The following is a 27,961-nucleotide window of genomic DNA, read 5'->3' as shown; positions in this document are numbered from 1 at the left end:
CTCAGTAGTAGCATACATCATTCGGCAAGGGGGGGACAAGGAGTCTGCCGTTGGAGCGAGAGCCGTTGTTGCGGATTCAATGGGCAGTAGTTCTTCTGGTGGCTCTTTCAGAGGCTCACGGAGCAGGAGTAAATGTTCAAGCACATTTTCTAAATTAGCACATGCTCGATCTGGGCGAGTGGTCGCTAAGCAAAGGGGGTGTGTCAGTTGCTGGTCGACCATTGGGGGTCGCCCAGGATGGATCTGTTTACCTCCGCACGTACTACCAGTCGTCCTCTGTTATACAGTCGTCGAAAGGATCCTAAGGCGCAGGGCGTGGTCGCTCTTCTTCACTCTTGGCCAGTCGGTCTACTGTTTGCCTTTCCTCCTTGGCTTCTGTTAGGCCGTCTTCTTCAGAAGGTCGAGCCGCAAAACAGAGGTCTGATTTTAGTGGCTCCTGTTTGGCCTCGTAGGCCATGTTTTTGCCAACCTTCGACATCTTCTGGTGGATTTTCCCTTCAAGCTTCCGGTCGTGCAAGATCTTCTGTCGCGCGGTCCAGTCATTCATCTGGATCCGCATTGATTTGGTATTACGCTAGAGCTCTTGAGAGGGTTAAGCTGATTAAGAAGGGTTATTCCGCTCAGGTCATTGCTACTGTACTTCATTCTCCTCGTCGTTCTACCTCTTTGAATTAGGTGCGCGCTTGGAAGATATTTGAGAGCTGATGTAAGGAGTTTAGTTTATCTCTTTTTAGTTCTTCGGTTCCTCACATTTTGCATTTTTTGCAGCAATGCTCTGACAAAGGGCTTGCTTTGGCTTCTCTTGAAGTTCATTTTGCGACTTTGTCATGTTTTTGGGGTCGTCTCGTAGGCAGGTCTCTGGCGAGTCTTCCAGTTGTGCGTTTTTTCAGGGGAGTTAATTGTCTTCGCCCTCTCTCGCAATGTCCTTTTCTTCGTTGGGACCTGAATTTGGTGCTTAAGATTCTTGCTAACACTCCCTTCGAGCCTTTTTTCTTCCTGTTCTCTGAAGGACTTGACTCTGAAAACAGTATTTTGAGTGGCCGTTGTTTCGCCTCAATGAGTTTCGGTGTTGCAGGCGTTATCGTCTAGATCACCCTTTTTGGAGTTCTGTTCTGATCGTGTAGTTTTGCGGCCAGTTTTTTCTTTTCTTCCCAAGGTCGTAACTCGGTTTCATGTTTCTCTGCCAGTGGTTTTGCCTCTCTTAGGGTTTCTTTTCCGGTTCAGAAGAGCACCGGTGTTTGAGGGCTTTGGATATCAAGCGGGTGTGGAATCTCTATATCAACTCTACTGGTGATGTTTGCCGCTGTGCTCGTTTGTTTATTCTGATTGGGGGTTCCCACAGAGGGTTTATGGCTTCTAAGCCTACTATTTCTCGATTGCTTAAAGAGATGATTGCTTTAGCTTATCTTCTTTCTGGGAGATCTGTACCAGAGCATGTTAAGGCCCACTCTACGAGAGGTCGGGCAGCTTCTTGGGCAGAACGTTGTCTGGTATTGTTGGGCGGCGTCCTAGTCGTCGTTTCCATTAGTTTTCTAACCACCACCATTTGGTTGTCCTCAGTCGTCAGCACCTTGTTTTTACAGAACGCGTTTTGTCAGCCGGGCTTCTTGGGTCACTCTCATAATTTCACTGCTTTGTTACTTCCCATCAGTCACATTCTGGGCCGGTCCGGAGGGATGCTAAGGAAGGGTAAATTAGACCTTACCTGCTAATTTGCTTTCCTTTAGTCCCTCCGGACCGGCCCAGATCCCTCCCTTTAGGTATTCTGTGTTTTGCGTTTTTCTTTGTTTGGAGCTGTGTTGCTAGTTTGAGTTTCTGTTACAAAAAAAAAAAAAACAACAAAGTTGAATATATAAATTACAGAAATGTTTTTTTCTGTTTTACTGAGATGTCCCGTTTGCAGGACCATGATATGTTTAAAGGCACTCACCCTTTGTTGGCAATGTGCCGGTGGCTGCTCAGGTTTTTGGATGCACAGTTTGTTTTTTCTGCTCTGGCTTTACTTCTGCTTTGGTACTTTATTACTGGATCTTTCTCTGGTTGCCAAGGGCTCTTATTGGCTCCTAGAGTCACAGTTTTTTTCTCAGTCTCCACCTGCTGGAAGGCGTACACAACCCATCAGTCACATTCTGGACCGGTCCGGAGGGACTAAAGGAAAGCAAATTAGCAGGTAAGGTCTAATTTACCCTTTTCGCCCCCTCATCTTGTGTGAAAATATGCACTGCCCTCATCTGCTGCAATTGATGTGACAAAGTGACCAGTTGTCTCTCTTTTTCCTTGCGAGTTCTTGCACCATACGCCAGTATATGCCCTCTCAAAACTGCCTTGCCTGCTTCCCAATACACTACGGGGTCTACCGACTCGGGATCATTCTTCGCAAGATAATTTTCCCACATTCGCCCCAAGAAAGTACGGAATTCCATATCCAAATACAAAGTGGGGTTCATACGCCAGATCCGTGTCTCCCTTCGCTGCACCCACCGCACATCCACCCAAACCAATGATCGGACACTGCTCCATCCACAATGTCTGCAGCAACTGCCCTGGAAAGGAGCGAGGGGTCCAGAAGCAAATAGTCGAGCCTCGCGTGCACCCCATATATCTGCGAGAAGAAAGTATGTTTTAATCATTTTTATTAGTCAACAGCACTGACATTTCAAGCTAAACATTTCACCAATCAGCATATCACGTATATTCATAGCATTATAACTTGAAAACCTTTGTAACTTTTATACCCCAACTCCCTGTCCCCCGACTTGACCTTTTGCAACTTGCTCTTTCCGGATAAGGTTCCTAATCTTGAGTCAAAGTCGTTTCCCTATCCCACCCTACCCTTCCCATTAAACCCCTTCTTTAACTAGTCGAAATACATTCACTCCACCAGTATTGGTTAAACAACTATCTGTTCATAAGGCGGCTTCGAGCAGCTGGTGTTAAGGTATCCAAGAATAGGCTCCAGCAGTTTGTCCACTTCTCGCCTCTTTCCGAGGAAAATTGTTTTATATCCATCCTCTTGATCCGAATTAAGTGGATCATCCGCAATCTCCACCCCTGCAAAGTGGGGTATCTATCTGTAATCCACTCAGCCAGGATGCATTGTTTTGCTGTTATAATAGATTTTTCCACAAAGGCCTTCATGCCTTTTGGGCCCTGTTGCGGAATTGACCAACAGCCCAGCAACAGCCTGGCATCGCTGTGCCAGCGTACCCGCCACAAAGTTGATACTTGGGCCATGAGTGTCCTCCAAAAAGTTCTGATACCTTTGCACGACCATAACATATGACCCAATGTTGCTCCTTCTGCTTTGCATTTCGGGCATTCGCCCCAAGGGGACACTCCCATGTGGAATGCCCTCCTTGGTGCTATATATATCCTCAGAGCTGTTTTGTATTGTATATCCCATTGGGTAGCATAAGCCGAACGTTGTCGAATAGATATTATATGTTCTCTAAGTTGATCTGGTGTTAGTGTAATAGACAAGTCTCTCTCCCAGCTTTCCGCCAGTCGCTTGTAATCCATTTCAGATACCGTATCCTTTATATGGCGATGATGGTAGGCCAGGGGTACTTTCACTTGTGCCTCCAAAGAAAAGGCTGATGATAATTCTTCTTGTACATCTTCCGTTAAGTCTGTCCAGGGTAAAGATTGAAGATAATGTCTCAACTGCATATAATGGAAATTATCTGCTTTAGACATTGCATATTCCGTTTCCAGTTCTTGAAACGTTTTAGGGTTTCCATCCGCAGTCAGTACTTGCAACAAGTATATAATCCCTTTTTGTTTCCAACGACTAAAGGCTGAATAAATGCACCCTGGCTGAAAGTCTGGGTTGTTGGCTACCGACAAAAACGGTGTTACTTTAGCGGAGAAACGGTGTAAACGACATATCCATCTCCAAGCTGCTTTTGCGGAACTCATGATCCCTGTAAGTTTCAAAATTTTTGGAATCTCCGCTCCTCCTGTGTGCAAGCAATTACTGAAGTGAGCTTGCGGCAGAAGTTGCAGCTCTAAATCTGTATTTGAGTAATAAGATGTCCGACAGAACCAGTCCCGTATGTGGCGCATACTACTTGCCACGGTAATACTCTTTACACTAATTAGTCCCATCCCGCCATACTCGGTTGGTGCGTACATAACTTGCAAAGATATGCGTGCTTTTTTCCCACTCCACAAGAAGCGTCTCAGCATTTTATTCAGTTTACATTCATCGCTGTATTTCAATGACAGTGGAAATAATTGAAAAATGTATAACCATTTTGGTATTACAAACATATTATACATTGCTATCTTTCCCCAAAGATTCAGTGGAAGGGACTCCCACCCCTGTAATTTCTGCCTAGTGTCTTTTAATAGCTGACGGATGTTAATTGTATATAGCTGATCTAATACTGCAGGAATCGACACACCCAAATATTTCAACACTCCCTCCGCCGCTGGGATTGGCAGCCCCAAGATTTCTTTTGTCGTCAGGTCAGATGTGAGTATTAGGGCTTGACACTTATTCAAATTTAAGGTGAACCCCGCCACTCTCCCGTATATTTCTTTTTTTTTTTTAATTTTTAGAAGTCTTTATTGAACATTATTAATTCTGAACATAGCGTAACTAACACATTCGCAATACAATTTTGCACATAGCAATGTGCCAGATACATAACAAAGAATACACATTTAAGTTTGCCATGCATAATCAAATACAAAATATACTTCAACTTTTTAATTGTGTTTTATAAGTGACCTCCCATTTCCTACCTATCGACCTCCCCTCCTCCCCCCTCCAGTTCCACCCCCCCTAAACCCTCCCCCTTCCCCCAGTGCTATTTCTGGTCCTTCACACTCGTAAACTACATTCTCTCTTTTTTTTTTTTTTTTCCCCCTAGTTAACTGCATTTACAAAGAACTGCCATGTTGAGTGCCACTGACTTGTCCGGTGTTTTCGTGCGGCTATGAGCATTTCCATTTCACACACATACTTTAATTTGTTTTGCCATCTTGTAATTGGGGGGACTGTTTTTTGTTTCCAGTGCAACGCTATTGTCACTCTGGCTACTGCTGACACCTGTCTCAGCAACTGCTGTTGACAAGATGTCAGTCCTCTCACCGGTGCAGAGAAAAGAAACACCTCAGGGACCCAAGGTATCAAACATCCCAGCCAGCTCTGGAGCCTGTCTTGCACTGCCTTCCAGAATGCCTTAACTTTAAGGCAACGCCACCATATGTGCCCCATGGTTCCCCTTAGGTCGCATCCCCTCCAGCACAGTCCCGTTGTCGTCGGGTATATTCGCTGAAGTCGATCCGGGGTAAGATACCACCTATATAAGACCTTTACTGCATTTTCTTTGAGCGGTACATGTATAGAGACACCCGCCACCCTTTTTTCTATACTCTCCCATTCTACTTCCTCTACGGTCCTACCCAACTCTTTTTCCCATGCCCGCCTATGGCTACTATGTCCTGGAGCCTGCGCCGCGACACATCTATATATTTTCCCAATGAGCCCCCGGGATCCAATTAACTTTTCACATATTTCTTCGAGGGGGAGTGATTGCCGCTGGATGACCTTTCTGGTCACTGCATTGTGTAGGAAATGTGACAACTGATAATATGCAAACTCTTCACCCTCCACCACCGGGAACTCCGTCTTCAGTGCCGCAAAAGTTAGTACAGTGTTGTTATTGTCATACAATTGACCCCACCTTCGCACTCCCTCCGCATACCAGCGGGTAAAGACACCCGTAGTGTTCCCCGGCAGGAACAAAGGGTTATAAGCCATTGGTGTCATTCGGGACAGCACACATCTGCCCTCTGGAAATAATTTGTCCCAATAGTATAGAGTAACTTCCACTGAGGGGCATACGCCTTCTTGCAGTTTGCGAAAAGACCTTGGCAACCACATAAGTGCCCCCAACGGCGTCTCTCCAAGAGAGTGCTGTTCTAAGTGGACCCACTGTCTATCAGGATAGTCTTGATACCATTCCATAGCTGCCTTGTAATACCAATGAAGGTTTGGGACTCCCAATCCTCCTCTCCTCTTCTCTTGATATAATAAGGTTCGCGACAATCTGGGATGCTTTCCTGCCCAGACGAAACGCACAATACGATCTTGTAAGGACGCGAGAAATCGCCTGGGCGCCTTCACAGGCAGCACTTGGAATAAATACAGGAGGCGAGTTAGGACATTCATCTTAATAATAGCTATACGTCCAAACCAGGATACCTCTAGTCCTCCCCATCTCTCCATATCCTCTGCAATTGTCTTTATCAATCCCTTATAGTTTGCCGAGAAAAGCTCTGACAGTGGTATCGTCAATTTAACCCCTAAGTATCTAATCTGTCCCCAGGCCCACCTAAATGGGAATGATGACTTCAGTTCTGTTACCGTTTCCTCATCTATAGTTACATTCAAGGCTTCGGACTTTGCCATATTCACTTTGAATCCCGAGACTACTGAGTACTCGTCTATAAGTTGAATAAGTCGAGGGAATGTAGTCAGGGGTCGTGTCGCATATAACAAAACATCGTCTGCGTAGAGCGCCAGTTTATGCGTTCTATCTGCCACCCGGGCCCCCACGAACCCCGGATCTTGTCGTATCCGTGCTGCAAAGGGTTCCATAACCATAGCAAATAGGAGAGGAGACAGGGGACAGCCCTGTCTCGTTCCTCTATGCAATGTGAACAACCCAGAATAACTTCCATTAAGTTTAACACATGCTTTTGGCGAGGTATAAAACGCCCGTATCCAGCCTATAAACTTCGCACCAAAACCCATTACCTCCAGGACTCTGTACATGAAGGACCAATGAACGCGATCGAAGGCTTTCTCTGCATCTAAACTCAAAAGACACAAGGGCCTCTGATTCCTCTTTGCCAGGTACATTAAATCTACCGTACGCCTGATATTGTCCATCGCCTTTCGATGGGCCACAAAGCCCACTTGGTCCGGGTGCACAAGGGTCGGGAGTATAGGCGCCAGACCTGTTGGCCAGTACCTTAGCCAGTATCTTAACATCGGCATTGAGTACCGATATGGGCCTGTAGGAGCCACACTCGGTGTGATCTTTTTCTGGCTTGGGTATCACCGCTATCCAAGCATCTCTCATAGTCAACGGCAGAACCTCCCCCTCCTCTATCTGATTGAACAGATCCGCGAGCAACGGCGCTAACTCGGGGGCAAACTGCTTATAAAATTCATTAGGGAGACCATCTAACCCTGGGGACTTGTAAGATGGCAAGCTACTTATCACCTCCCGTATTTCCTGTGGGGTAACCTGTTGTTCCAACAGGTCCCTATGCTGTCTAGCCAAGTTGGGAAGCTCGCATTCCTGCAGAAATTAATCTATCGCTTCGGGTGTCGGATTGATTTCCTGTTTATAAAGTGCTTGATAATACTCCCCAAATCTTTGGCGTATTTGCTCAGTTTGATTCAACAAGCTACCACTCTCATCCCGAACCTGATGTATAAGCCGATCTACTCTCTGCCTGCGTATCTTTGTGGCCAGTAGTCGCCCTGCTTTGTTAGTGAACTCATAGGAGCGCATCCCCTGCCTAGCCCTTAAGACCTCTAAATGCTCTGAGTATATGGCGTCCAGCCTCATCCGTGCTATACACAACTCCTGCCACACCTGCTGTGATCTATTCATTTTATGTTGCTTCTCCAGTTGTTGTATTTTGCCAAGGCAGGCTGTTATCAGTGCCTTCCTCGCCTTTGAGCGTTTGCTTGCCTGTTGTAGAAAATAACCCCTAGACACTGCCTTCAGGGTGTCCCAAACAACATGTAATGCTGGGCCTGTATCCACATTTAGTTTTAGGTATTCTTGTAGCATTTTTTTGTACCCCTCCAGCACATCGCCCTCTTGCAAAATGCTAGTATTTAGGGTCCATCTCTTATCTTGTTGACTAGCCTGTATATTTGGCAGAGTTACCCACACTGGGGAGTGATCTGACAGTGTCACACTTCCAATCCCAGCATTTGGTCCCCTTTCTAACAATGCAGCGTCCACAAAGATATAGTCAATTCTAGAGTATGACTCATGTACCAGCGAATAAAATGTATAATCCCTATCTGTCCGATGTGTCAACCGCCACAGGTCCAGGACCCCTAAGGAATAAACCAATGACCCTAGTGCCTGAGCCTCCTTTTTCCCCTCAGACCTTGTTACCCCCGTTCCGTCTATCCCCGGGTTCATCACTGCATTGAAGTCCCCTCCCATTATTAGGGATCCCCTGACAAAAGCGATCAAGGAATTACGAACCCTTGTGAAAAATTCCACCTGTCCACTATTAGGGGCATATATCGACGCTAATGTGATGTCTGTCTGGTTCGATGTCATGTAAAGATAAATAAAGCGGCCCCTCGGGTCCCGTTTAATCTGTTTAACCTGCACCGGTATGGAGGAGTGTATCAGTATCGCCACCCCTCCCTTTTTTGTGGTTTCAGAGGATGCGCAGTACACTCCTGAGTAACCCGGGCATCGTAAAAGGTGCTCATGCTTACGCCGCAAGTGTGTCTCTTGCAAAAATACTATTTTTGGTTGTAACTGATGTAATTCTCTATACAATTTCTGTCTCTTCTGTGGCATATTCAATCCTTTTACATTATAAGATATAAACTTCAAATCATGACCCATTATGTTCTATTATTTAAGTATAAGCCAATAGCACTCCCCGGCCCTCTTACTTGTACATTTGTGACCCTCAATTACTTCAACGTAGTTTAACAGTCTTTCCCCTTTCCCCCCTCCCCTTCCCCCCCCCCCCCCCCAGGTTCCCCTCCATCATCCCCCCCCATATTACACCAACCAGAAGATCTAGTCCTCTGAGTGGGATACTAGGAAGTGAAGCACCCTTTCCAAGACGTCCCAGCCCCTCTTCCCACCCTCCCACGCCTTTCACATTTCTCTTCCTTCTTTTATCTCTTTTCAATACCATTTCCCCCCTCCCAACATTCTTTGTAACCCTCCCGGATATTATTTTTATACATTACCATATCTGCTCACTTCTCGTACAGTTTACATTTAGCTCATTCTCTCCTCTCTCAATCCACTCCCCAAGGCTCTGAATTGAATAAATTATCAACCCCAGTCCAAGTTTAGTTCAATTGACATAACCCGTAAGATTCTACTTTTATGTCCAGAACTCAATTGTTTCCAGCTTCTCTCTTACTTTGGATGTAAGCCGGGTCTCTCATCTCTTGGACTTGCCTCGTCTCACATTTCCTGCTGCTCGCTGCCAGCCTTGGAGTTTAGCTCGTGTTGTTGTTGCTAATTCCCCCGGCGGGACTGTTGTGCTCACGAATTCCGCAGCATGCAGTGCTTCCCAAGCCTCTTGTAGCGAGCGCACTCTATATTTACTACCTTTCAGCGCAAAATTCAGGGAGAAGGGAAAACCCCATCTGTACTGCTGCTTGTTTTTAAGTAGGACATCCAGTGCAGGCCTCATTTGGCGTCGCTGTTGCAAAGTGTATAGTGAGAGGTCTTGGTACACCAGTATCTTAGCTCCTCCATATTCAAAGTTCTGAGCCCGCCTCGCACTCACCATGACCTGCTCTTTGACTTCAAATTTATGAAAGCGCACTATAATGTCTCGCACCTGCTGTTCTCTTCGGGGTCCCAGTGCTCTGTGTGCTCTATCTAATTCCACCGGCGTGGCCCCCGCTTCATGGCCCAACAGCGTAGCACACATTGTTTGCACTATCACCATTATATCCTCCGCCTCGCCTCCTTCTGGAACGCCGCGAAATCTGAGGTTATTGCGGCGTCCTCTGTTCTCCAAGTCATCCAGTTTATAGGCAAGTTCCATATTTTTCTTTTCAAGATCTTGCAGCTGATCAGTATGTTTAGTTAGTGTCTCTGTCTGCTCTTCCAGCTTGAGTTCTGCCTCTTCCACCCTGCCCCCCAACTCGCGAAGATCTGTGCTCAGCGTGTCCATTCGTTCGAGGATTTCCTCCTTCGATTGTTTTATCTCCTCTTGAATGTTAGATAAGAATGTACGCAGTTCGCTCGAGATACCTCTTTTGGGAGGCGGGTTGCGATGTTCGGAGGCAGACAGAGCTGAATCAGAGTCAGATGGAGTGGCCCGTTCCGGCGATTCATTGCGTTTGGCGGTCTTTCCCACCATGCTTTTTTCGGACCGCTCGCTCTCCTTTTTCCGCGTCACTGGAGTTTTACTCATTGCAGCTGAGAGTCTAGGGGATCATCCGGCAGCCTTTTCCAGCGTTATTGTCGACCGAAGTCCACTTTTTATTACTTTTAAAAGCTTTTTATTGGCGCTGGATGGCGGAGCTTCGGGAGTAGGCGGCCATCTTGCCTGGTGACGTCACTTCCCCCCCCCCCCCCCACTCTCCCGTATATTTCTAACAGCCCCAACAGTGGCTTGAGGGAACTTCGGACATCTGAGACCATTATCAGCAGGTCATCTGCATAGGCCACTGTTTTAAGGTGATGTCGTGCCACTTCTACTCCCTTCACCGCCTCTGCCTGATTTATGTGGTGCAGCAGAGGTTCTAGGGAGAGTATAAACAGGAGGGGAGACAAGGGGCACCCCTGACGTGTACCTCGTTCTATGTTAAAGTCTGTGCTGCTGACCCCATTAGCTACTATGGCTGCTTTGGGCTGGTTATACAGTGTTTTTACAGCTTTCTGCAACTAATCCCCGAGTCCCATGTGTTGTAGAGTTTGAAAGAGGAAATCCCAGCTTACTCTGTCAAATGCTTTGTCCGCATCTAGACTCAGCAACACCGCCGGGTCTCCTGTTTCTTGACAACTGGCCATGGCTAGGAGCGCTTTCCTGACATTCCAAGAGGAGGACCGATTCCTGACAAACCCTACTTGATCTGGCCCAATCAGTCTAGGCAGAACTAAAGCTAATCGTTCCGCCAGGATCTTCGCTATTAATTTTGTATCAACGTTTAGTAATGAAATCGGCCTATAGGACTCGGCCTTCTCTTTTGGCTTATTGGGCTTCGGGATAAGTGTGATAATGGAGGTGTTAGCATATTGAGGGAGGACTCCTTTTTCTATAGCTTCATCGTAGTATTCCAACAGAGCACCTTTAGCCTTCAATGGTAGCAGCTTAAAGTACTCTCCCGAGTACCCATCGGGCCCTGGCGCTGAGTACAGTTTTAATTTGTTCACAGCTGCCTGCAATTCTTTCATTGTCAATGGGTCATTCAGTGCCTGCCTCTCAGTCTCCGTTAATTTTGGAAGCCTAGCCTGCGAGAAGAAAGTATAATCATGCACTTCAGGATTCAATATCCTCCAAATGTCTAGCAGCCCCAGCTCACGCATCAAAAAATTCACCCCCTTCCCTTCCCAAACAGAAGGTCTTGGTTTTGCTGGCTTGCAGTCTATCAATGGATCTGCCTAAATGTTAAAATCCCCTCCTAGTACTAGCTGATATCCACTAGCCGATACCAACTGTGCAAGAAGGCCTGAGAAAAAAGAATGCAAGTATACATTTGGTGCATATATGGAGCACAGAGCAACCCTTTGACCCGCCACCTCCCCCATCCATAGGACAAATCAGCCCTCTGGGTCTTGAATCAGTTTATGCATGCTCACATGGTGCTTCTTATGAAACAAAATGACAACACCCCTCTGTCTACTATTGAAAGATGAGGAAACTAGCTCTCCCACCTACCCACGCTTTAGTTTTTGATGTTCCACTTGGGTGAGATGTGTCTCCTGGAGAAATAGCACATCCACTTTCATCTTGGAACAAAAAGACAGAATCTTAGTACGTTTTACTCGACCCTACTTGTCCCTCTAATTACCGACCCACTCTCCCTCCTCCCTTTTCTCTCCAAATTACTTGAGCGTGCTGTTCACCACCACTGCCTTGATTTTCGTTCCTCACATGCTATTCTTGACCCACTACAATCTGGTTTTTGCCCTCTCCACTCAACCGAAACTGCTCTTACTAAAGTCTCCAATGACCTATTACTGGTTAAATCCAGAGGTCTCTATTCCATCCTCATTCTTCTTGATCTTTCAGCTGCTTTTGACACTGTCGATCACAGCATACTCCTTGATACCCTGTCCTCACTTGGATTCCGGGGCTCTGTCCTTTCCTGGTTCTCTTCCTACCTCTCCCTCCGCACCTTCAGTGTTCACTCTGGTGGATCCTCTTCTACTTCTATCCCTCTGCCTGTCGGCGTACCTCAGGGTTCTGTTCTTGGTCCCCTCCTCTTTTCTATCTACACTTCTTCCCTTGGTTCATTAATCTCATCCCATGGCTTTTCCTACCATCTCTATGCTGATGACTCCCAAATCTACCTTTTTACCCCTGATATCTCACCTTGCATCCAAACCAAAGTTTCAGCGTGCTTGTCTGACATTGCTGTCTGAATGTCTCAACGCCACCTGAAATTAAACATGACCAAAACCGAGCTTCTCATTTTTCCCCCCAAACCCACCTCCCCACTCCCCCCGTTTTCTATTTCTGTTGATGTCTCTCTCATTCTCCCTGTCGCCTCAGCTCGAAACCTTGGGGTCATCTTTGACTCTTCTCTCTCCTTCTCTGCTCGTATCCAACAGATCGCCAAGACCTGTCGTTTCTTTCTTTACAACATCCGTAAAATCCGCCCCTTTCTTTCTGAGCACTCTACCAAAACCCTCATCCACACCCTTGTCACCTCTCGTTTAGACTGCTGCAATCTGCTTCTTGCTGGCCTCCCACTTAGTCACTTCTCCCCTCTCCAATCTACTACTACTACTATTTAGCATTTCTATAGCGCTACAAGGCATACGCAGCGCTGCACAAACATAGAAGGAAGAAAGTCCCTGCTCAAAGAGCTTACAATCTAATAGACAAAAAATAAAGTAATCAAATCAATTAATGTGTACAGGAAGGAGGAGAGGAGGGTAGGTGGAGGCGAGTGGTTATAAGTGGTTACGAGTCAAAAGCAATGTTAAAGAGGTGGGCTTTCAGTCGAGATTTAAAGGTGGCCAAGGATGGGGCAAGACGTAGGGGCTCAGGAAGTTTATTCCAGGCGTAGGGTGTAGCGAGACAAAAGGCGCGAAGTCTGGAGTTGGCAGTAGTGGAGGAGGGAACAGATAAGAAGGATCGGTTCAAAACTCTGCTCCCCGTCTTGTCTTCCGCCAGGGTCGCTTTACTCATACTACCCCTCTCCTCAAGTCGCTTCACTAGCTCCCTATCCATTTTCGCATCCTGTTAAAACTTCTTCTACTAACCTATAAATGTACTCACTCTGCTGCTTCCCAGTATCTCTCCACACTCATCCTTCCCTACACCCCTTCCCGTGCACTCCGCTCCATGGATAAATCCTTATCTGTTCCCTTCTCCACTACTGCCAACTCCATACTTCGTGCCTTCTGTCTCGCTGCACCCTACGTCTGGAATAAACTTGAGCCCCTACGTCTTGCCCCATCCTTGGCCACCTTTAAATCTAGACTGAAAGCCCACCTCTTTAACATTGCTTTTGACTTGTAACCACTTGCCTCCACCTACCCTCCTCTCCTCCTTCCTGTACACATTAATTGATTTGATTTGCTTACTTTATTTTTTGTCTATTAGATTGTAAGCTCTGAGCAAGGACTGTCTTTCTTCTATGTTTGTGCAGCGCTGCATACGCCTTGTAGCGCTATAGAAATGCTAAATAGTAGTAGTAGTAGGAGTGAATCCCATCCACATTCAGTGACCCAAATCTCAGATTACCCATATAGCAAAAGGAAGTCAGATATTTTGCAGACTATCAAAAATTTCAGGGTAGTGTCCCAGCTCACCACCCTTCTCCTTCCATCATCCCAGAATCCCCTTCGATCTGTGAGTACAATTGCCGCCTCCTTTCAAACTCTCAGTTCTTTTTCCAATGCACAAGACTTCAATCAGAGGGCTGCTCTTTATGCCGTTTCACTTTGTCATGCTTAACTCTGCTCTATTGGCTCCGGCCAAGCAGTTCCTCGATTATCAATCCCTCCTCTGTTTATGCACTTCAGTCTGCGATTTATGTAATCATGCCCAACACAATTGCGTTTCGCACTAAGCCTCATCAGGGGCGATGACTGTGATCCAAAAAGAACAAACAGTAAGGAATTACCTTCTAACACGTAACTCAAGTATCATATATTTTTTATCTATATGTTACACATACCTTATCATTGTTAGATCTTGCTCTGCTTTACAGCTTAGTCAGGTCGGAATGCCAACCTGCCTGTACAAAATGGAGAACAACTCTCCTGGGACGCCGCACATGCGTCTTACCACAGTTCAATTCCTTCACCCTGTGGATCTCATTTCCTCTCTTTTATAGCCCCGCCCACTCTATGGCTTTGTTCAGTCCTGTGGGGGAAACTGTCTTCCATTGGAAGATTAAGCGTTGTTCTATCTTTAACATGTTATGCACTATATTGCCCCCCCCCCCCCCCTGGTGGTGTCTAATTGTACCAACACTACAAATTTCAGTTCTTCCACTCCGTGTCCTAATTGCATCCAGTGATCCACCAGTGGGGCTTTTCTGTTGCCCAATCTGATGTTACTAAGGTGTTGAGCTATTCTGTATTTAATTGTCTTTACAGTTTGTCCGATGTATGTTAAACCACACGGGCATTGGACCGCATATATCACACATTCAGATTCACAATTTGTTCTAGTTTTTAAGTAAAACTTTCTTTCATTGTCCTGATTAGGGATCCGGATCCAGTTCCCCTCTGTAGCTAGAGGGCAATATCTGCAGCCTGTGCATTTGTAATGACCCCCATTCAGTTATTGGGATGTTGTTTCTTTTTCTCAATCTCTCTCCCAAATTCCATCCCCTCTTATATGTGAATCTAGGGGCATTCTGAAATACTTTGTGAAGCCCCAACATCGTCCAGTGTTTTAAAATGATTTTCTTCACTCCCTCTATGTTGGCTACATATGGGAGAACACATGAGATCCTATTTTCTTTATTCCCCCCCCCCCCCCCTTTTTCAAACAACCATTCCCGGTGTGTATTGTATGCCCTTTTAAATGCCTTGTGCACAGTCTTTTTAGGATAACCCCGCTCTCTGAATCGCTGCCTCAACAATTCTACCTGATCTAAAAAATCTTCTTGTTGGTACATATCCTACGAATCCGTAAAAACTGCCCCATAGGAATACCATTTTTTAATGGGGTAGGATGGTGACTCTTATAATGTAGCACAGTATTTCTATCAGTGGGCTTACGAAAAACATTTGTGATGAAACGACCCTCAGAGTATCTGATCCTCATATCTAAAAATTCACTTTGGTCTCCACCTATGTTTGTTGAAAATGTGATGTTACTGTCACACTTATTTAGATATTCCAAAAACTCCCTTAGATCATCTGTGTTACCAGCCCATATGAGAAGAATATCATCTATATACCTGTACCACTGGGCTACCTGACTTATATATTTGCTTTTGTACACAAATCTATCGTCAAACCGGGCCATGTACAAACACGCCACTGTGGGGGCTACCGTCGCCCCCATTGCTACTCCCTTAGTTTGTAAGAAAAACTGTTCTTCAAAAGCAAAATAATTCTTCATGATCACTGATTTCGCTAGACTGTTAATTAGTTCTATCTTCACAGAAGATAGATCCAATTTCATCAGTGTTTCTGATATCAGGCCCAAAGCCGCTTCCTGTGGTATGTTTGTATATAATGAATTCAAACAATTATAGTAAATTCTGAAGGCAATCTCCTCCTGACTCTGCTGTCTATATAACAAACTCAATAGTGAAGGAGATAAATATGAGCAAAACTGGCATTCCTTCTGACCAAAGATTAAATCTTTAGATTACAGAGGTATTGCCTCAAAAAGCCCCCGGCTCTATATCTATAAAAGCTCACGGGGGCTAGGCTGCTTCATCACTGGCAAACACCTCATATAAATTTTTTAATATCTTTTTTTATATATCTCTTCGTTTTTCCATTCTCCTATTTCTTCTCTTTCAATATGTGAATATATACACTATACATAGTATTGAACTTAAAGGCTACTTAGCTTTGTAGAGGTCCAGTTTTTTTCTTTATTTGACGCTGAGCGTGACCACGAGCAACGATGGCCAGCGTTTCGTTACCTGCCTCAGGGTCATATGGTCTGCGTCAATCTACAACAAAAAAATGTGTTAATGAAAGCCTAGCTCTAAACTGTGTAAAACAACACAGTACTTTCTTCTTTTAAAACACCTCAGCTAAAAAATCGAACAGCTCCAACGGACCAGCTTAAAGAAAAAATGGCCTCTCAGGTTTAAATACCCTGTAACGTCAGACGCCGAAAGTTGGCCTGGCCAATCAGCTTGTGTTCATTCAGTCCTGTCATAAAGACAAAACCCGGAAGTCTTCCTCTATATAAGTATCTGATCATCAGCAACTAAAACGTCCTCAATTTTAGAAAAAATGACCCCATTCAATCTTTCCATTCAAACCCACTGGAGTCAGTGAGTTCAAACGATGTATCCATTTCTGTTCACACTGGAACAAGATCTTCTTCCTGTTACCTCCGATCCTTACCGGAGAAACTTCAATATGTTGTAGCATAAAGCATCTTAAATCTGAAAAGGAGTGTTGTGCTGTATCGCAATGGAGAGCAAAAGGTGTAGCTGTTTTCTTTGTGTTCAGCACACTATGGTGCTCAATCAACCGGACATGTAGCATACGTGAAGTCTGTCCCACATACAACATCTTGCATGGGCAAATCAGGCAGTACACCACATGGTCACCCAAATGAACTAAGACATATGTTCTCAAGAAACCCTCTGACTATTGCATATGCACTAATAGTTATCTTGCCAACCACTGTAAAACACAGCATCATACAATCTTGTAAATGTAATTGAATCAATGTAATCTCTAGCAACTGAAACAAAACTTGTTTTTGGATAATTGTGGATTACAAGCATGAATGAATAAATAAACAGAACAGAATTTTGTTGAGCGGTTCTGCTTTATCCTTATCCATTTCTATGCATTGTTCCCCTTCATCTTTGAGCCTCACAATTTGACTTTTGTATTTCCTTCTATCACATATCTAACGAATTGTTCCCCAATTTTTCCTTATTGACTGTTTCTTCTTCCTTTTGTATCTTTGTTTGCCTGGCTATTTTACCAGCTGTTCTTAGCTTATCTCCAGGTGTTGTAGCGTTCTTTCTATGATGTCTTGTTCTTTATAAAGGCTGTCCCAGGGCTGCCGAGAAAGGGGGTGCAAAATTCCCCAGGCCTGGCACCAGCAATCTTCTTTCTTCCGGGTTGGTCCTCCCCTGCTCCTGCATGCTGCCCAGGACCTGGATGATTAAATTACTGCGATATTGTGTTCATGCAGTTATCCGGGTCCTGACCCCCCGGCATGGACAGGAGCAGGAGAGGACAAACAGTTGGAGCAGGTATGCAGGAAGTGGCTTTCTGGCACTGGGCCTGAACCCCCCCCCCCCCCCCCCTCCCGGAGGCAAATATGGAAGGGTAAGGGGGGGGGGGCGGGAGCAGCGGTGCGAGAGGGTGGCTTGTAGTGGTCCATTTCTGTCCTGGGCTTTTCAACTACTTTTGAGAACTAAAACATTCTTATTTTCCTCTTACTTTTTACTTTCCTTAGGTTTGTTGACTGTAGAATTTCTCCTTTTAGTTTTGCCCACTGCTTTTCTTCTTTCCTAACTGTTCCCATCTAGCTAACTCATTTAGGTATTTCTCCATCTGGAGCATTAGTTCTTTTAAAGTCTAAAACCTTCAATTTTTAATAAACCCGCTCAACGTGTGTCTTAATTTTGAACCACACTATTTGGTGATCACTAGATACCAAATAATCACCCACTGTAACATCAGAAACACTTTCCCCATTTGTAAGTATCAAGTCCACTATGGCCCCATCTTGCTTGGGTTCCATTACCAACTGCTGGAACGGTCTTCCCTGTAGAGAATCAAGGGAAAGAAGCATAGTGGCTCAGGGAAAGAGTAGAAGCATGAGTGGGGTGTTCAAGATGTTTTGACAGTGCTGTGACATAGTGAATTGTGGAGGAGTAGCCTAGTGGTTAGAGCACTGGTCTTCATATCCAGAGGTGGCTTGTTCAAATCCCACTGCTGCTGCTTGTGATCTTGGGCAAATCACTTAACCCTCCATTGCCTCAGGTACAAAATTAGATTGTGAGCCCTCCAGGGCCTGATAATGACGAACCTGTCTGGGCCTTCTCTGAACCAAAGTCCTGAAGCCTGAAGCTGACAGTTTAGTCTAAAAAGCATAGCCTCTGTGTGACCCTGAGGCACATAAGCTCTTGTGACAAGCTAGGCTGACAGGCTTTGCAGATACAGGAACATGAGGCAATTTTCCATGGAAGATGTTTACTGAAAGAATGTGGTTAGCTTTTTGCAGTTTTGATGTCTGGTAAGATAAGATAAAAGGTTGCTGGCGAAATGGACTCTGGTGAAGCAAGTGGAAAGTTCTAATTGGTATAATGTTGCTCTGGACCTCCCTAATAATCTTGATCAGCTGTTGAAACCAATGTTTAGCAATATTGGGGGCAGGTCTAATGCTAGTAAACTGCTAGAATTATATGATGATAGAAAAAAAGTATATAACCTAAGAGTCAGCTGGACTTAGTCGGAGATGTGCTTAGAGATTGCACCTGTATGCATCCTGTGTATCTCCTATGAGAAAAGCATTATAGACTCTACTATTATAGACTGTCTGTTTTTCTAACTTGGTAAGTGAATAAAATCAGTATTTTCTCATATCTGTGTGGCATCCACTTTGTCTCTCCCTAACTACTAGAATGTGTGGAACATTCTTGGGGGTTGGGGAGGGCAGGTGAATTTATAAACAGGACAGGGAAATACCCAGTGTACCTGAATGTAACTCACCTTGAGCTACTACTGAAAAAGGTGTGAGCAAAATTAATTTAAAAATAAGTAATAAATAAGTAATAGTATGTTGTGGGCCACCATATCAAACGCAGTCAACATATCAAATTCCATTAGGATTTTCTTTAGGAGTGGAGGAGCGGCCTAATGGTTAGTGTAGCGGGTTGCAGACCTGGTGAACTGGGTTCAATTCTTGCTACTGCCTGATGGCAGTAGGCTAAGATCATGGGGAACCAAGTTCAATTCCCTCTGCGGCTCCATGTGACCCTGGGCAAGCCACTTAACCCTCAGTTGCCCCAGATACAACAGTAGTACAGTGTACTACCTAGACAGTGAGCCCAATAGGGACAGACCTGGTACCTGTAAAATGAAACTTTAAACCACTTGGGTCTAAGCGGTATATAAATACTTTGTTTCCACAGTTTTTCCTTCTCATCTTGTTTCCTGTTCAGGGAAAAAAATTGTGAAGGAGGAAGAACTACAGGTACCAGAAACATGCTCTGTACCTGCGCTGCCAGACTTCTGGTGTTGCAGTCTTGCATTGAGAAGCACAAATAAGAACTTCACAACTCTGGGCCTCCTACTTCTTAAACGTGGAGAAACATAGGCAAAGACAGAGTTAAAATTAATATTTTTAGTTTATGCAGTTGAAGATGAATAGAATATATGTAGGTTTGTGAAACATTACCCGTCTCTGAACTGCCTTTCTGTTCAGTCTTGGTTCAGTATACCTGTATAAGGTCTGTCAGCTTAAAAAAAATAACATATTTTTTTTTAGTAAGAGGAAGATGTCAATTCTTTGAACAGCAATAAATTATATGAAAATGTAAATGATTTACAGAAAAATAATTTTTCTTGTATTATGAAAATATTTTGAAGATGTGGTGTGTATTGCTGTAGCATGCTAGGTTTATAAACATGCTTCTAATAATTTTTTTTGACAGAAAAATTCTCTTAATGAAGAAGCTCTACAATTTCTGGTAAGTTTACAAACGTATTAGCTACGTTATCTATTTTGCAACAAATATGTTTGTTTTGAATCTTTTATTCCTCTTCTTAAGCCGTAGATTATTGTTCCTCATATTTTACCCGACTTCACCCAATTACTGGTGCTTTTTTTTTTTTTTTTGAGACTGATATACATCCAACTTGAAGGTTGCAGTCCTTAAATATCTTCTGAAATTGTGGTTCTCAAACAGGCTGGTTGGTCACAGTAGTGTGTCATCAAGAGCTTAGCTGTGTATCCCCAAAAATTTGTCATAGCAAGCCAGCTCTTTCCATAATAGCCAGGTGTGTCTGGTTGTTGAGAAGGAACAGGAGAAACTTCCACAAACAATAGAGCAAACCAAGGGGAGTAGAGGCTGACTGATAGACAGACCAACTCGGGAGATAATGTTGTAGGCGTTTTATTAAACAACTTGCACAAAAGACCCAACACGGTCCGTGTTTCGGCGCACAAAGCGCCTGCCTCAGGAATCACAGATAAAATTCAAAACTTGTATTGGCTCGGAGAATGCCCTCCAAACATGTACGTGGTGAGATAAATAACAAACAAGCTCTCCCTCTGGATGTTAGCTCAGGGGATAAATAGAGATGCAGCGAGTTGATGATATCCTGGCGGTACGCTGCATCTTTATGTATCTTTAAACTGAGGAGGCACGCTCATGCGACGTGTGGGAAGTCGTCCGTGCATGCGCAGTTTGTGCGTTTCGCGCGCCAGAATGCTCTGGCAAAACTTTTTATTTTTGCTGGTGAAAAATTTGCCATTTCCTGGGCCAACGCGGACATCGACCCACATGTGAGAACAATCATCCTGCTGTCCTCTGAAAATACCTGCTACAGGTAAGTATCTTCGCTTTATGCGCCAACATTTAGACATTCCCACTTAATCCATGTCAATAGTGAGTTGCACATATAAATGTGGGATCTGCCCAAGCCCAGGCATGCAGCTTCCTCTTAAATATATGCCCTAAGCAAGTTGCACACTAAATTTATAGAATACCGAGGGTCACGTGATGTGGTGGGAGCAGTAGCCACTCTTTAGTGCTACTCCGGGGTCCCCGCTCAATCCTCACCGGCTAACACCCTCGAAACCCCCTGAAATTGACTGACCTGATCTCCTGCAGCTGAATAACGTGTATGGACCAATATTTAATATCCATGCCGCCGGAAACCACACAGAAAAGCTCCAAAAACGAGAAGGAAAAAACGGCTGCACCCGGCGGCGATTCTAAGATGGCGCCCGGAACGCTGAGCAGCGAGGTGGAGTTTTCGGCCCGCCAGCTAACTCAGCTGGTGGCTGCCGTCAGAACAGCGCTTGAGCCCTGATTTGCATCGCAAATTAGATGGGCGGATGGCGGAACTGGTGAGCCGCACTGTGGAGGCGGAGAAGAGGGTGTCTGCCTTAGAAGACACATGGCAGCGCTGGGAACCAAAAATAACAGGCCTAAAAGATAACCTGGCCCAGCAAGCAGACAAATTGAACGAACTTGAAAATATCTGAAAATATTCCTGATAAGAACCTGAGCACTATACTGGAAGAGTGGCTGGTAAAAGAATTTGCCCTATCTGATAGCAGTGGCCGGTTCAGCATAGAGAGAGCTCATAGGATTGGGCGGCAACAACAAGGTAACCCGCGCCCCAGGGTCGTCATCATCAAAGTCCATAACTATATACACAAGGAAGAGATCATCCAAGGCTATCACCTGAAAAGAGAGTCCTTAACATACGGAGGTGCCCCGGTGCGAATCTTTCAGGATTACTCGGCCAGCGTCCAAGAGAAGCGGCGGAAGTTTCAACCGGTTTGCACATTACTGGTGGAGAGGAAACTGCATTTTATGTTGTTGTATCCGGCCACCCTGAAGATTTAGCATGAAAGGACATGGATCACCTTTGTATCAGATCAGATGGCATTGCAGTTTCTGAACCGAGAACTGAAAGGATCTGAGAGCCATACTTGATGTGGTGACACTTAATTTTTCTAGTTTAACAGAGGAATCCACATATTTGTTGAAAGCGGGGGTTAATTTGCTTAGTTTGTAGTCTCTGAGGCCCAGATGCATCAACCAAACGTAAAAGTGCTTACCGAATTTGAAAAAATGAAGAATGCACCAAAAAAAACAAGTCACACATGTTCAGTGCGGTATAGTAAAGTACAATGCATTACAGATTCGTAATCCCCGTCTGTAATGGCTCCTAAAACATGCGCAGAGCCACAAACTTCAACACAAACGTATTAAACCTACGTAGGTTGCTTACGTCAGATGGGGGGCGTGTGAGGGGGGGGGGGGGGATCGGGACATGCGAGCATTTAGCTCTGTGATCCTAGCAGGAGAGTGCAGTTGAAGAGGTCCTACTCAAGACTCCAAAAGGACGTCCTTCATAAATCCCCCTTTCTAACAAAAGACCTCTTTCACTGTGATTCCCTTTAGCTCAGCAGAGAGACCTGGGCTGAGGGGGAGGGGGACCTGACCCGAGCAGTTTAAAGTTGTTTTCAGAACCTTCAGAGGAGAGCAGAGAAGCAGGGAGGTGTTGTTTATCTCACTTTTGTTTTTAAACATGCCAGCTTGGAATTTTAAGGTGCAGGGGGAAGCGGGGAGATGACAGCTCAGGCCTTTACGACTGCTCTGACCATACGTTTAATATGTCGCGGTAAATGATTCGGTATAATCGTCGGTATTGTTAGTGCATCCCGAATCGTCCACATTACAATGGTAGTTACTCTTTTGTATTCCGTTTTCGTTAGCTGCTTGCTTCATTGGAAAAAGGCCTTTAATGCATGCAACGGTTAGGAATTTCCTTCGTTAAAGGGTTGTTAGAGGGTCGTTAAGGTTTAGTGCATCTGGCCCTGAGTTATGAAAGTTGGGTATGGTACAATATGCGGGGGTCGGGCGTCGGGCGGGGACCACAGCACTTTGTGACTTTGTATGGGGGTAGTTCAGTTGAGGGCGTGTAATGGGGGAGGGGTTAGAGTGGGGTTTGGGGGACGGAGGGTGGGAGAGGAGTGGGAAGGATGGTGAGGACGGTACTGTGGGGGAGGAGGGGGGATTGCCACAGAAGAATATACATTTGGAGGTTGGGACTGCTGCGCATTGCGGTTGGAAGGTGGAGAGACTGTGATCCCTGGGTGGAGGCTGGGCACCCGGGGGCCTTACTAGCTCTATGGATCCTGACAAGTAAAAAGGTGGAGTTTTGTGACCCGGGATAAATGCAACCGCCTAGATTAATTTCCTGGAACGTATCTGGTATTGGGTCCCCAATCAAAAGAGCAAAAATTCTAACAGCCTTGCAACGTCACAGGGCCTCTATTGCATGCTTGCAAGTGACAAAATTATCGGATGTAGAACATCTAAAGCTTAGGCGACGATGGGTGGGGGAGTGTTTCTTTTCTTCAGCATTAGGGAGGAAGGGGGGGGGTCGCAATACTTATCCATAAAAATTTGCAATGTAAAGCGCATGTCGTGGCTCAAGATAGTCAGGGGAGATATATATTGCTACATTTAAACGTAATGGGACAGGAGATCTTTCTGCTTAACATGTATGGGCTGAACTTATATGATCACTCTTTCTTTCAGCAGATAGTGCGTTTGGGCATTCAGCATTCAACCGCCCCTTGGCTTCTAATGGGAGATTTCAACCAGGTGATGGATGGACAGCAAGACCGGTCGGCCCCTTCGGCGGGGACGGCGATGGGCAGAGGCAGAGGTTTACAATATCTCTGTAAAGCGCTAAACTTGGTAGATCCTTGGCGCCTGGTTAATCCCAATGTACGTGACTACACTCACCTCTCGCGAGCTCACGGCACCTGGTCAAGATTAGATTATATTCGAACAGATGGCATCTTCTTCCCACAGATTGTGAAAGCAAAGATTGGACCACTAGAGATCTCGGACCACTCCCTGATATGGGTAGACATAGATTTGGGGGCAGCAAGACTTCGAGGTAATCGGTGGAAATTCCCCTCTCACTTGACGGGGGACGTACACTTCCAAGACCATATTAGGCAGAAATGGCTGCTGTTTGCAGAGGCAAATGCGTGTCACGAGGAGGACGCTCCTCTATACTGGGAAACCTCAAAGGCGGTCATGAGGGGGCAGATAATTTCCTACTCGTGTGCACGGGCAAAGCGTCTAGTACAAGGCATAGTCCAGTTAGAACATAAATTTAAGATAGCAAAACGTAAATACCTGGCGACTCCTTCCCCGGTGCTTAGATAGGAGATGGTGTCGACACTTGCGGCACTAAACTCGCTAATACATGAACGAAGTAAGAAGCAGCTTTTTCCCCGTTATTACATCTTTCATAGATTTGGTAACAAATCAGGGAAGCTGCTGGCTAGAGTAGCGAAGTCTTTGGGGGGGGGGGGGGGGTGGTAACAGATTAATTTCTTCCCTGGTGAAGCCAGATGGCACGAGAGAGGTGCAGTCCGCGGGTATTGTGCAGATCCTACATGATTTTTATGCATCTCTATATGACAAGCCAGATGCCCGGAGTTGACCCTCATTAGTAGATTATCTAGAAGACTCAGGCATCCCACGATTAACAACAGAGGTGGTAAATCAGCTAAATTCGCCCTTGACAGCTAAGGAAATACAGAGGGTGGTCAAGGCGTTAAAAAGAGGTACCTCCCCAGGCCCGGATGGGTATACAACAGAGTATACCAGTGCATGCTGCCCCAGATTTGCGGTGCCCTGACTTTTTTCTTTGAAGCTGCAGTTATAGAGGGCAGATTTCCACAGGGCATTAACGAAGCGTGGATCACACTCATACCAAAGCCGGGTAAGAAGCCAGAGTACCCAGAGTCATATTGACCAATCTCCCTTATTATGTTTCAACAATTTTTTATTGATGTACACATCGTATCACAACCTTAATCAGGGGTCTACAACAATTCGCCCCAGATGCTTCCAACCTTACAAACAGTGATAACATCCTTCAACAATCTTTTAAACATTTTTTCTCCCCTCCTTCCTCCCATTCCCCAATAAATCTCCCAAGTGAGCCCTATACTCTTCTGGGCCCCATTGGTGTGTCTTCCCTTCCCCTCCCCCCCCCCTACTTCCCTCCCAAGGAGCATAATCTCCCCTCTACTTCAACAATGAAAACCATAGGTACAAATATATAATCTTATATTTAACAGGTAAAATTCAAAAGCAGACTGCGACCTCGCGGGCTTAACGTATCTATATATCCATTCCAAACTTGCATAAAGGCCTTTTTCTTCTTGGGGGATCCCCGCGCCTCTCTGGCCTCCCAGGTGGCTAGCAAATGAATTTGATTCCTCCATTGCCAGTAGGACGGGGGATCTGGAGAGACCCAGTGTTGTAGTATAGTTTTCTTGGCCACTAAACATCCTTTTCGACACCAAGTCCTCATCCCCTTATCCGTCATCCGAAATCCTGAATGTGTATCTAAAATATAGTGATCCCAGGATCCCTTTATTACCCTTCCCACTATAGTAGACATATACGTCTGGATCCGACTCCAGAAAGCTCTGATCTTCACACAACCCCAAAATGCATGATATAATGTATGTACTGTAGCATTACACTTAACACATCTATCACTACTTCTGGGGTTTATATGTGCAAGTTGCTGTCTGGAGAAATAAGCTCTCATTACTCCTCGGTATCCACTTTCTCTCAACCTCTCATCTACCGTAAGGGCAGGAATACTTCTCAGGGTGGCTCTTACATCCCAGTTCCCTAAATTCCCTCCGGAGTCCCTTTCCCACATTTGTTTAATGGACTGAAAATTCTTGGGTGTGGAAATTAATGTTAATGCCCTATGTATAGCCGACACTGTTACCCCAGTAATCTCCAATTTTTGGAAGAAATCTCTCACTTTCTCCTCCGTTTTCATCTGCAAAGCTGGTTGGTCCAAACTAAGAATGTAGTGCTTAATCTGAGCATATGCAAACCTATCTCCCCAATGTGTACCTAGTCTGGTTTGTAGTGTTTCAAATTCCATCAACTTCCCTTCCCCATCCAACATGTGTTCTATCCTTGAAATCCCCTGGGCTTCCCATCTTAAAAATGCCACGTTTTCCCGTCCCGGATCGAAGTTCAAATTACCCCTTATAGATAATAATCCAGTAATTGTGGCCTTTCCCCCCATAGGTTTCATGAACCCTCTCCAAGTCTCTCTTAATGGCTGTAATATCACACAGTGTTTAAGGTTTATCGGCAGGTTTCGCCGTTCTTGATGCAAAAGTGTTAAAGGGTCGTAGGGCGAGAAGTATTCTTGTTCAATCTCTAATGGGGTGTATTCACTTGTCTGATTCACCCAGTCTCCTATATGCCTCAGTAAACAGGCACAGTTGTAACTACGAAGGTCCGGTAAACCCAGTCCTCCATTGTGCCAGCCCCCCATCAAGAAATGCATTTGCAATCTGGGCTTTTTCTTTGCCCAGCAGAATTGACTAAAAGCCCTGTTAACCTTCTTCAAGTCCTTCTGCAATAGACGGAGAGGTAGTGTTTGCATGGCGTAAAGCCATTTAGGAAAAATCATCATGCGAATTAAATTTATTCTGCCTCTCAAAGATATGGGTAATCCTGCCCAATTACCTAGATGTTTCTTCGTATCCATTAATAGGCTATTTATATTAAGCGAGTATAACTGTGTGGTATCCATAGTCAATCTAATCCCTAGATATTTGCATGAGTCTTTCGCCCAACTCAGGGGAAATTCTCGTCTCCATCCCTTCTTTACTTCGTCTGAGGAGGCTAGTGCCTCCGATTTTAGGAGGTTCAATCTAAAACCCGCATAGTCTCCATATTCTTCGAACGTTTCCATTAAATTAAGAAGGGAATCCTGGGGCTCCGTAATCATCACTAATAGGTCGTCAGCAAAAGCTGCTACTTTAAATTGATGTTTACCAATGGGCATCCCTTTTATCAAAGGGTTTTCTATGATGGTACGGATCAAGGGGTCCAACGTCAGTACAAAGAGTAAAGGAGATAATGGGCACCCCTGTCTGGTACCTCTTCTTATCGGGAACGACTCTGTCTCCAATCCATTGACTCGAATTGTAGCCCTCGGTTCATGATATAACGCTTTAATGGCTGAAGTGAACCGTCCCGTAATTCCATATCTTTCTAACGTGGCAAAGAGAAACTCCCAATGCACTCTATCGAACGCTTTTTCTGCGTCAAAGCTGATAAGTAGTGCTGGTGTGTTGTTTCTTTTTCTCATCTCCAATGCCCCTAATATTCGTCTTAGATTCTTTGCAGACGTCCTCCCTTTTACAAACCCTACTTGTGTCTCATGGATTAACTTTGGCAGCATTTTCGCTAACCGGTTTGCCATTATTCTTGCTAACAATTTCACCTCAACGTTTAACAATGAGATTGGTCTATACGATTCTGGAATCAGAGGGTCCCTACCAGGTTTTGGTATAACTGTAATTTGTGCCCTGGAAAGATTGAATGGCAAACGCTCTGTATCTATTATCTTATTAAAGTACTTAGCCAGCGTGGGAGTAATGCTATCTCTCATAAGTTTATAAAACTCCATACGCATCCCGTCCGGTCCTGGAGCCTTCGACAATTTCCCTCTCGTTATTTCCTGCTCTACTTCCTCTTCTTGAATTGGGCTATTCAACACTTCCCTCTCACTTTGCGTTATTTCTGGGAGTTGTAATGTATCTAAATAAAGAGAACCCTGGAGGCCTTGGTCAAATGGCGTTTCATATATGTCCCTGGCTATTTCTCATTTGTAATATCTTCCTGTTTTGTGACTTAGGCTTAGCCAAGCGAGCCATCATGCGACCTGATTTATTACCATATCTATGTAATTGGAATCTATAATAAATTTGCGATTTAGCCGCTCTCTTATGCAGTAGTTCATTCAGAGCCACCTGCAACTCCAGTAACTTAGTGCGTTGCTCAGGCTGATTTGTCTTCCCATATGCCTGTCTTGCCCTACAAATCATAGAACTCAATCTTAATATTTCTCTATTTCGGGCCTTTCGGACATGATGTGTGTGACTAATAATTTCTCCCCTAAGCACCGCCTTGGCGGCGTCCCAGAACAGTAAAGGGTCAGTCTCGTGTTCCTTGTTAATGGTCTTATATTCCTCCCAACTCTTCTGAAGCCTTTCGCCCAACTGTCTATCTGTAAATAATTCCAGTGGGAACTGCCAGAATTTTTGT

At 45.0% G+C, this 27,961-nt stretch overlaps 1 protein-coding gene across 1 annotated transcript in view; it reads left to right on the top strand.

The window, feature by feature from the left end:
- The window catches only part of LOC115474425, a 439,537-nt gene that overhangs the window by 261,963 nt on the left and 149,613 nt on the right, over positions 1-27,961 (top strand). The window contains exon 10 of the mRNA XM_030209885.1: positions 19,754-19,789. Within this exon, the coding sequence (XP_030065745.1) occupies positions 19,754-19,789 (36 nt within the window). The remainder of the gene's footprint in view (positions 1-19,753; positions 19,790-27,961) is intronic.

The sequence above is a fragment of the Microcaecilia unicolor genome, chromosome 1 (genome assembly GCF_901765095.1).
Source record: "Microcaecilia unicolor chromosome 1, aMicUni1.1, whole genome shotgun sequence".
Classification (NCBI taxonomy): domain Eukaryota; kingdom Metazoa; phylum Chordata; class Amphibia; order Gymnophiona; family Siphonopidae; genus Microcaecilia; species Microcaecilia unicolor.
The sequence above is the reverse complement of the archived record's forward strand: the minus strand, read 5'-3'. Positions and strand labels throughout refer to the sequence as shown.